Source organism: Mandrillus leucophaeus, unplaced genomic scaffold, assembly GCF_000951045.1.
Source record: "Mandrillus leucophaeus isolate KB7577 unplaced genomic scaffold, Mleu.le_1.0 Scaffold319, whole genome shotgun sequence".
Lineage (NCBI taxonomy): Eukaryota > Metazoa > Chordata > Mammalia > Primates > Cercopithecidae > Mandrillus > Mandrillus leucophaeus.
In genome coordinates this window covers 494,135-503,002 of record NW_012103354.1, presented here as the reverse complement: position 1 = coordinate 503,002, position 8,868 = coordinate 494,135, and the positions used below count along the sequence as shown (strand labels likewise).

The 8,868-nt window shown below is 43.2% G+C and overlaps 2 protein-coding genes across 6 annotated transcripts in view; both read left to right on the top strand.

The window, feature by feature from the left end:
• Nucleotides 1-928: 928 nt before the first annotated feature.
• Nucleotides 929-8,868, top strand: part of CKLF (chemokine-like factor) — a 14,887-nt gene continuing 6,947 nt past the window's right edge. For 3 of the 5 annotated variants that reach the window (XM_011987890.1, XM_011987888.1, XM_011987889.1), the window contains exons 1-2: nucleotides 929-1,733; nucleotides 7,162-7,320. In XM_011987890.1, coding sequence (XP_011843280.1) covers nucleotides 1,656-1,733; nucleotides 7,162-7,320 — 237 coding nt within the window. In that variant the 5' untranslated portion in view covers nucleotides 929-1,655. The remainder of the gene's footprint in view (nucleotides 1,734-7,161; nucleotides 7,321-8,868) is intronic. The other 2 variants (XM_011987891.1, XM_011987892.1) reach the window with 2 other exon arrangements.
• Nucleotides 1,589-8,868, top strand: part of LOC105545112 (CKLF-like MARVEL transmembrane domain-containing protein 1) — a 27,662-nt gene continuing 20,382 nt past the window's right edge. Inside the window, exon 1 of the mRNA XM_011987894.1 lies at nucleotides 1,589-1,733. The gene's annotated coding sequence lies outside the window, so the exon portion shown is untranslated. The remainder of the gene's footprint in view (nucleotides 1,734-8,868) is intronic.

The window sequence follows — 8,868 nt, the reverse complement described above, 5'->3', positions numbered from 1 at the left end:
TAATCCCAGCTACTCAGGAGGCTGAGGCAGAAAAATCGCTTGAACCTGGGAGGCGGAGCTTGCAGTGAGCCGAGATCGCTGCACTGCACTCCAGCCTGGGTGACAAAGCGAGACTCTGTCTCAAAAAAAAAAAAAAAAAAAAAAAAAAAAAAAAAAAAATCAGAAGCATTCATTAAGGGGTGAAGCTAGAATTCCAGCCCATTTCTCTTGCTTGGCAGCTGGAGCTCTTTCCTCTGAACTTTGACAGTTCCAACGTCTAGACTCTAAACGCACTAGATCCCTCCAGAGGATGCAACCAAATATTCCAACTGGACAGACAAGTAGGGGCTAGGAAGGAAGCATGTGAATTCCATCATACTCAGCAAAAATTCAGCCCAGATGTGGAGTCACAGTGTATTAGAATTCAACAGGCCCAGGTCCAGTAATCAGAGCTGTTGCCACTCTTGACTCTGAAGGGTCCAGTGCTTGCGTGGAGGGGTTTCTTACCTCTCCCAGGAGGGCATGATACTGGCAGTCACCTCTAGGCAGGGAGAAGGAAGTCATTTGCCTCTTGATCTGTTGCCTCATCTTGCGCTTCCTGCATATCTGCCACACACCTAGCAAGTGTGCTGTCTGTAAATAAACTTCAGGATTAAGGCCATTTTTGAGTGATTTGTGATGAAGCTGTTGGAGGTAACTGCTGATCAGATTTAAAGGAATGAAATGGACTGAAGCTGAGATGGGCAGGATCCAAACAGATCTGAATGAACTAGGGTGACGGCCGAATTATCCAAGACAGAATTTAAATCACATAAGAGGAGAGATATATACTTCCCATCCCTAAAAAGGAATGCCCCAAGACGGTGGCTTCATGGGAGCACTTGAGAAAACATGAATTGAAGTATCTCAAGGGACTCAGGCTGTTCCACAGAAGAACGAGTACCAGTGGGAGGCAAAACTAAAAATATGCAGAACAAGTCCAGACTGTGATGCCCTGGGGGCTTGGATAGGACCTGAGGCTGCACACATTCTGCACCAACTATGTGCCAGAACCTGGACCCTGCAGGGAGAGCAGCAGACCAGTCCCTGCTTTTGTAGAATTTGTATTTTTATGATATACGTCAGCTAGCAATAAATGCTGAGAAGTGATGGTGGCTGCTCTACACAGGATGACCAAGGGAGATCCCCTTTAAGGAGGTGATATTCACGATGCCCAAGGTGTTGGGAGATGGGGCCGCCATTTCTAGACATCCCTCCCTCTCCTCTGCTCCCAACCCTGGGAGGGCTTCTCGACAGGAAAACTCCTCAGGAAAGCTAGAGGGCTGCCGTCATTAACGCCAGGCCAGAACAGGGCGGGCTAACAGGGCGCTAGCCGGCGTGCCCACCTCTAGGTCCGCTAATGTATGTCCAGCTCCAGGTCCGCTAAAGTACTACGCAACAACTAAAAGACAGGACGAGCCAGAGCTGCCGGCCCAGAGATGCCGTGGGGGCGCATGCGCGAGAGCGACCGCGGCGCCGTGCGCATGCGCGCGGGAGAGCGGGCAGTCCAGCTGAGCGAGAAGTCTAGGAGGGCGGTGCTCCGCCGCGGCGGCCGTTGCTGTAGCTGCGCAGAACCTACTCGGGCAGCGTGCTGAGAAGAGTTGGGGAGAACTGCGGCTGCTCGGTCTGCAGGCGCGATGGCTAACGTGCAGCCGAAAATAAAACATCGCCCCTTCTGCTTCAGTGTGAAAGGACACGTGAAGATGCTGCGGCTGGTGAGGCCCCGCCGCGGAGGGCGGGAGGCTGTTGAAGCTGCTCGGGGGGCGGGAGATGTGGGTATGAAGTGCAAAGCTGAACGCCCTGTTTGCTTTTCAGCCTCGCTTTGATCAAGATTGAAAGGCAAGGCACGGCTTCGTGAGGGAAGAAGGAGAGAGATACGGCACCGTCCTCCCCTTAGGAGGGTTTAGGGACACACATTCATGAAAACCAGAGAGGGCGGGGCGCCGTGGCGCACACCTGTGGTCCCAGCACTTTGGGAGGCCAGGATGGGAGGATCGCTTGAGCCCAGGATTTCGAGGCTGCAGTGAACCTCGATCGCACCACTGCACACAAGCCTAGGCGACAGAGAGATCCTGTCTCTTTAAAAACAAAAACAAAAACAAAACAAAACAAAACCTTTTTTTTTTTAATTAAAAATCCACAGACCAGGTACCCCGGTTACCAGGCGAGACAGCCGCAGTTACACCTGTCAGAAGCCCACAAGATTTGAAAGGAAAAAAAAAGCCTCAGGGGTTTCGGGAAATGTTATGTGGACTTCTATAAGACAAACGTTTGATGTGATTGAGTTCAAGGCTGATACAACCCAGAACCAGGACAAAGAGAGAACTGCTCGTTTCTAGCAGCAGACTTCCTACCGGGAGCACTGCAGTCGCTTCTGAACAGTTTGGAGAAAGTTGATCATTTGGAGAGAAGTGACCTAGCTAGTTAGAGAAGTGGAAACTGTCCTAGTTGAAGGAATCTATCCTAGAAACTCATCATTGAAGGAATTCACAGAGAAACCTTAAAGGGAAGGAAAAAATAAATTGTTTTAAGTTTTAAAGAGTTGACATGGAAGAGGCAAAATGGAGATAGTTCAAAGTTACAAGGAAAACATTTCCAATTAATGTGAGCAGGAATCTTATATTGGGAGATCTCCCAAAACTAAATGGCCACTTGGGAAGGCAGTGCATTCCCAGACAAAAATACCAGGCATAGGTGAGCACTTGGTGAGGATGTTATAAAGGAGACTTAAACTTAAGGTGAGCGGGTTGAACAAAGTGCATATAAGAGCCTTCCCACACCAAAAGTCTGTGATTGTGAGAAGTAGCTTTCATATCATGTAAGTTGAGATACATAAGAGATTTAGAAAACAACTCTGGAGTCGAGGGAAGGAGAGATCACTTTTGATTGGGAGTAAATACTCAGGACAAAAGTGACGAGAAGGTCTGGGATCTTGAACACTGAAAAAGGAAACATCTTGAACACTGAAGGGGGAACCATGTTCTGTGAGAATGGTTAGTTTTTGACATATTAATTTCCTCAACAAACCATTTGAATACTTACTATGGTCCAGACTCTGGGCTAGGAGCTGGAACAGCAAGGACAAACCAGGGCAAAAATCCCTGACTTACAGAGTTCTTCAGTTTAGTTATGAGACAGACACATGAGCAGATAGTTAAGATACGTGATAAGGTGGAGATAGAACACAGAAGTGAGGCGTCTAACCAAGGAGATAGGTGTCAGAAAAAAACTCTTCCTAGAGCAATCTAGGGTTGGATCTAAGAGCCACCTGACTAAAGGCATGGAGGCAAAAAATAGCACAATTGCTGCAGAGAAATATAAGAAGTTGAGTGTTACCTCATTTATTCAAATAATCTGTGTAATGCATGTCATGTGCCAGGCACTGTTCCAGCCTCCTGAAAAATACTAGTGAACAAAAAACAAAGATCCCTGCCCTCGTGGAGTACACATATTGGGATGGGAGGGCAGAGGAGGCAAACACAATAAATTTTAGTATTCTAGAAGGTGGTATGTGCAGTGGAACAAGAGAAAAGTAAAAGCCAGGTAAGAGAGTTTGTAAGGCGGGGAGGGAGTTGCAGAGAAAAGTTGCAATAATGAATAGAATTCTAGGCTTTGTTGAGATGACATCTGATCAAAGATTTGAGTGAGATGAGGGAGTTAGCTATGAGAATACCTGGAACAAGAGTGTTCGAAGCAGAGAAAATCCAGTGCAGTGTGGCCCTATGGCAGGAATGTGCGGGAAGGCATCAAGAAAGAGCAAGGAAACCAGCGTAACCGGACTGGGGTGAGTGAGTGAAGATGAGGAAGGTTTTAAGTAAAGTATATGATCTAATTTGTATTTTTAAAGTATACTAGGCCAGGCCCAGTGGCTCACCCTGTAATCCCCGCACTTTGGGAGGCCAAGGCAGGCAGATCATTTGAAGTTAGGAGTTCTAGCAGCCTGACCAACATGGTGAAACCCCATCTCTACTAAAAATACAAAAAAAAAAAAAAAATTAGCCAGGTGTGGTGGCGTGTGCCTGTAATCTCAGCTACTCGCGAGGCTGAGGCAGGAGAATCGCTGGAACCTGGGAGACAGAGGTTGAGGTAGGCCAAAATCACCCCACTGCACTCCAGCCTGGGTGACAGAGTGAGACTCCCTCTCAAAAACAAACAAACAAAAAACAATATACTAGCTGCTATGTTAACTAGATTGGTAGGGAAGGACAGAAGGGGATTACTGCAGGGGCAAAGGTAGAACCAAAGAGACCAATTGTAGTAATCTGGGCAAGAGATGATGATGGTGGCTGGTAGTAGCAGAGCAGGTAATAAGAAGTGGTCACATTTGGAATATAATATTTTGAAAGTAGCACCAACAAGATTTGCTGATGAGCCAGATGTGGGGTAAATGAAAGAGGAGTCCAAGACAGCTTCTAAAGTTTTTGGTTTAAGCAACTGGAAGGATGAGTCGCCATCCACTGAGATGAGACAGCCTATTGATGAAGCAAATGTGAAAAGAGGATCAGGAGTTTGATTCATGTGGATAAATTGTGAAGTAAGTCTTTTCTCAAGAAGTAGACAGGAGCCAAATTGTGGAAGATCTTGAAAACATGGTGGGAAGCAGGCTCTATTCTAAAGACCCTGGAGAGCCATTGAAGAATTTTAAATAGATGAAGAAATGCGTAAACAAACCTGCATGTTAGAAATTTCGTCATGATAGTTCATGGAAAAGATGCTGACGGCAGTAGTTGTAAGGATGAAGAGGAGGGAGTGCCCAAAATGTTTAGGCATTAAGTGAGCAGGACCTGATTATTGATCAGTTGGGGAATGGGTAAGGACAGTGATCTTAGGTTCCTGGCATGGGTGATAAGGTAGACTGTGGTACCACCAGTTGAGGCTGTGAATCCAGGAGGAAGGGGCAGGATTTCAGCTTTAGACATGGTGAATTGAGATTCCTGTAGGTTATCCAGATAGGGATTCTAAATGGCTACTGAGGTGTGAAATGTGGGGAATGGACCTGGGTTAAAGACCCAGACTCATTGAGTGGAATGAGAATGACAGCATTTTACAGGAGTGAATAAAATGAGAGGAACCCACCAAGAGAGAACAGTAGCATTGGTTTAAAATCTCGGAGAAGTGACACGGGAGCCAAAAGAAAACAGTAGTAGGGGAAGGACAGCCAATGGCAATAACGTCATAAGGGTTCACTAGGATAAGGAATGAAAAGTGTTCATTATAAAACAGCACCTCAAAGTACTGGAAAAATAAAAAAACATTCATTAAATTTCGTATTTCTGAAATCACTGATGTTAGCAAAGGCAATATCCATAGAGTGGTAATGTCTGAGATACTATTAGTGAGATATTTAAAAGATAACTGGAAACAAAGGCCAGAAGCTTAGGAAAGATGTAAGAACTGTAAATATAAATCACAGGAGAACCCAGTTTGACAGAAACCATAGAAAGGTTTAAGGAAATGGAATAATCACCAGTGCAAATTACCATGATGCAAAAAGGTTACAGAGGATAGGGACTGAAAAAGTGACCCTTCATTTCATAATCTGTGGGCTGAAGACCTTGGTCCAGTAGAGTAATTGGAGCAGTTTGAGATGATGTGTTGCTAATAGTAATTATATTAATTATAAAGAATGAAGTTACCTAGTAACTAGTTATTAGTAATCAAACTGACCAATTTAGAAGTTTAAAAGAAGGGCATATTTATGCTAATAAAGTAATTGGAAGAATTATGAATAAGTAACCTATATGGACTTAAAGTTAAAATGAGTATGTATATGTTACCAGCTGACAGGATATTTTACAAGTCTAGCCAGGGAAGACTCTTAACCAAACCATTTACCAACAGCACAGAGCTTTGGAGAGAGCTTTATTTCCCAAGAACATTGACAGAACTCCCCTGGGACCCACCAGCTTAATTTTTTTTTCACTTAACATTGCCGTGTTCTGTATCTTCATTTGGAAATGAAGAAATTTCAGAGTTGTTTTTTTTGTTTGTTTTTTTTGTTTTTTTTCCACTTAAAATAGCATAGATTCTGATTGCATTGTTTAGGTAGAAGTGTATAAAAAGTGGTACTTTGGTAATAAAGCTATTAAACATCAGAATTGTTTTTCTCTGACAATTTTTTTTGTTTTTGTTTTTGAGACAGGATCTGGCTCTGTCACCCAGGCTGGATGAAGTGCAGTGGTGTGATCTCAGCTTACTGCAACCCCCACATCCTGGGTTCAAGCAATTCTCCTGCCTCAGCCACCCGAGTAGCTGGGATTACAGGTGCCTGCTACCACACCTGGATAATTTTTGTATTTTTAGTAGAGACAAGGTTTCACTATGTTGGCCAGGCTGGTCTCAAACTCCTGACTTCAGGCGATCCGCTTGCCTTGGCCTCCCAAAGTGCTGGGATTACAGGCATGAGCCACCGCCCCTGCCCTGACAATTTGTTTTGAACTTTGCTCCTCAATATTTTTCTGCCAACATTCTAAGTTTAAATCTGACAGTAGACTCCAGATTGTTAAGAGTTAAGGAGTGATAAATGGATGGTAAGAAATTATAGACAGCCAGTATACAGACTTTTTGAGGAAGCATAACAACAATAGAAAACAAAACAAGGGTTTCTGTGGAGAGCAGGATAAAAGGAAAGAGTATGTGTGTATATATTTTAAAAGAAGACAACTGAGATGTTTCTAGGATGATGAGAAAAGGAGTTAGCAGAGGATGGATTGAAAGTACAAGAGGGAATGGAGGTATTTGGTGGAAAAAGATCAAGAGAACTGATGTGGGAAGTGATGGTGTCAGAAGCACAAGAGGAATAATTAATTAGACTTAAAATAGAGAGGAATACTCAGTCCTCTAAAAGACAAAGAGAAGTCAATATCCATACACTCTAGCCATGGCTGTTTTATATGTGTGTGTATATGGCAGAAACCCCAGTATCTGGTTATTTTTGTTTATTTGGAGATGAGGTCTCATTATGTTGCCCAGGCTGGTCTTGAACTCCTATCCTCAAGCGATCCTCCTACCTCAGCCTCCCAGAATGCTGGGATTACAGGCATGACCCACTGTGCCCAGCCTATTATTTTAGAAATTATCATTTTTACAGTTTAAATTTGTATTCAGTTGTCGCTGAATAAATCATGGGTTTTTTTCTTCTAGGCACTAACTGTGACATCTATGACCTTGTTTATTATCGCAGAAGCCCCTGAACCATATATTGTTATCACTGGATTTGAAGTCACCGTTATTTTGTTTTTCATACTTTTATATATACTCAGACTTGATCGACTAATGAAGTGGTTATTTTGGCCTTTGCTTGTAAGTGTTCAGTTTCATCCTTAAATTTTACTTTTTCCTACCATAATGAGATATTTTAATGAACTCTGTTTTTTGTTTCTCTTAAACCCTTAAGGTAATCTCTGATAGGCTTAGGAAGGAGGAGCCCTACCCATTGCTAGTGTGCCCTGTATTACCTTGTGAGAGGGTCTTAAGGATGCAGGGCAGCCACAGAGCATACCTTCTCTGTGCACATCTATCAGTAGATTCAGCTGATACTTCTGTTAGAATTCGCTTGGATACACCTTCTAAAGAAATTTAAATTTAGGACCATGTTAATAAAATTATAGTGCTTTCTTAATCTTTATTACCTATTTGAATGCATGTTAATATGGCCTCAAAATTGGGATAGAGATGGAAACAGATACACAAGTGTCTATCCTTGCACATCCTTGGTCACTAAATGGAAAATCAAACTAATTGAGGAAGCTAATGTACAATGTTATCTCACTTGAAAATATCTGTAGTTATTAGTAAATAATGTTAGCACCTCTTATATTTCATAGTATATAGACTGCAACCTGCCATACTCATATCATTAGGAATAACTGCCCAGTGGAATGCCCAGATGGTTCTGAAAACTGTCAAATTGGGCAGATTAAAGTTATTCGTTAAGGTGTATGCAGCCCCTCAGACTGGACTAGAAGCTGACTCTAAGAAAAACTGAGTGACTTCTCCTGTGTCCTCTTGCAAGTCTCATCCCCAGCATCCTGTCTCCGTAGATCTCCCTCCTAAACCCTCCTGCTGCCCTTCTCCTCTTTGGCTGTACTAATTGCTGCCATGTCTTCCTTGGCTGCACTGGTCTCATCCTCTTGGATGCCACAGTGCTAATATCCAAGCTGATAATTCGTATTAACAAGAAGAGACTTCAGAGTTATTCTTAAACCATAAGCATGCCTTTAAATGATACCTTCTGGAACCAACTTCAAGGCCAGTGGCAAGCATTTCAGGCAAATCGTAAACTTTTTAAAAGTCCTAAAAGGGAAAAGCTGGGAAGTAGGATATTCATAGCACCTCTCAAAACTATTTGATCTACACTTCAGGGCTGGACTTGGTTGGAGGGAGGTCTAGGAAAAGAGATTGCAAAGTCTTCCTCAGTTGGACCTCATTTAGTGGCAGAAAGGGTTAAACTAAATTGTTCTAAAGATTTCTTCAAGAAGATAATCAACACTGGTCCACATCCTCTTTGTCTTGCATAGTTGCTCTTCACGCTCTGCTTCTCTAGAGTTTAATAAAACTAACACATTTTAGCCTTTCTTTTTCTCCAAACATAATTCCTTGGAGTTTCTTACATGTCCCAGTAATAAACCTAGAGCCGGGAGTGTAACAGAATAGACTGAGAGAGAGTAGCTTATATGTAGCACACTAAAAGGAATAGTCCCCGGCCGGGCGTGGTGGCTCAAGCCTGTAATCCCAGCACTTTGGACTTTGGGAGGCCGAGACGGGCAGATCACGAGGTCAGGAGATCAAGACCATCCTGGGTAACATGGTGAAACCCCGTCTCTACTAAAAAAAAAAAAAAAAATACAA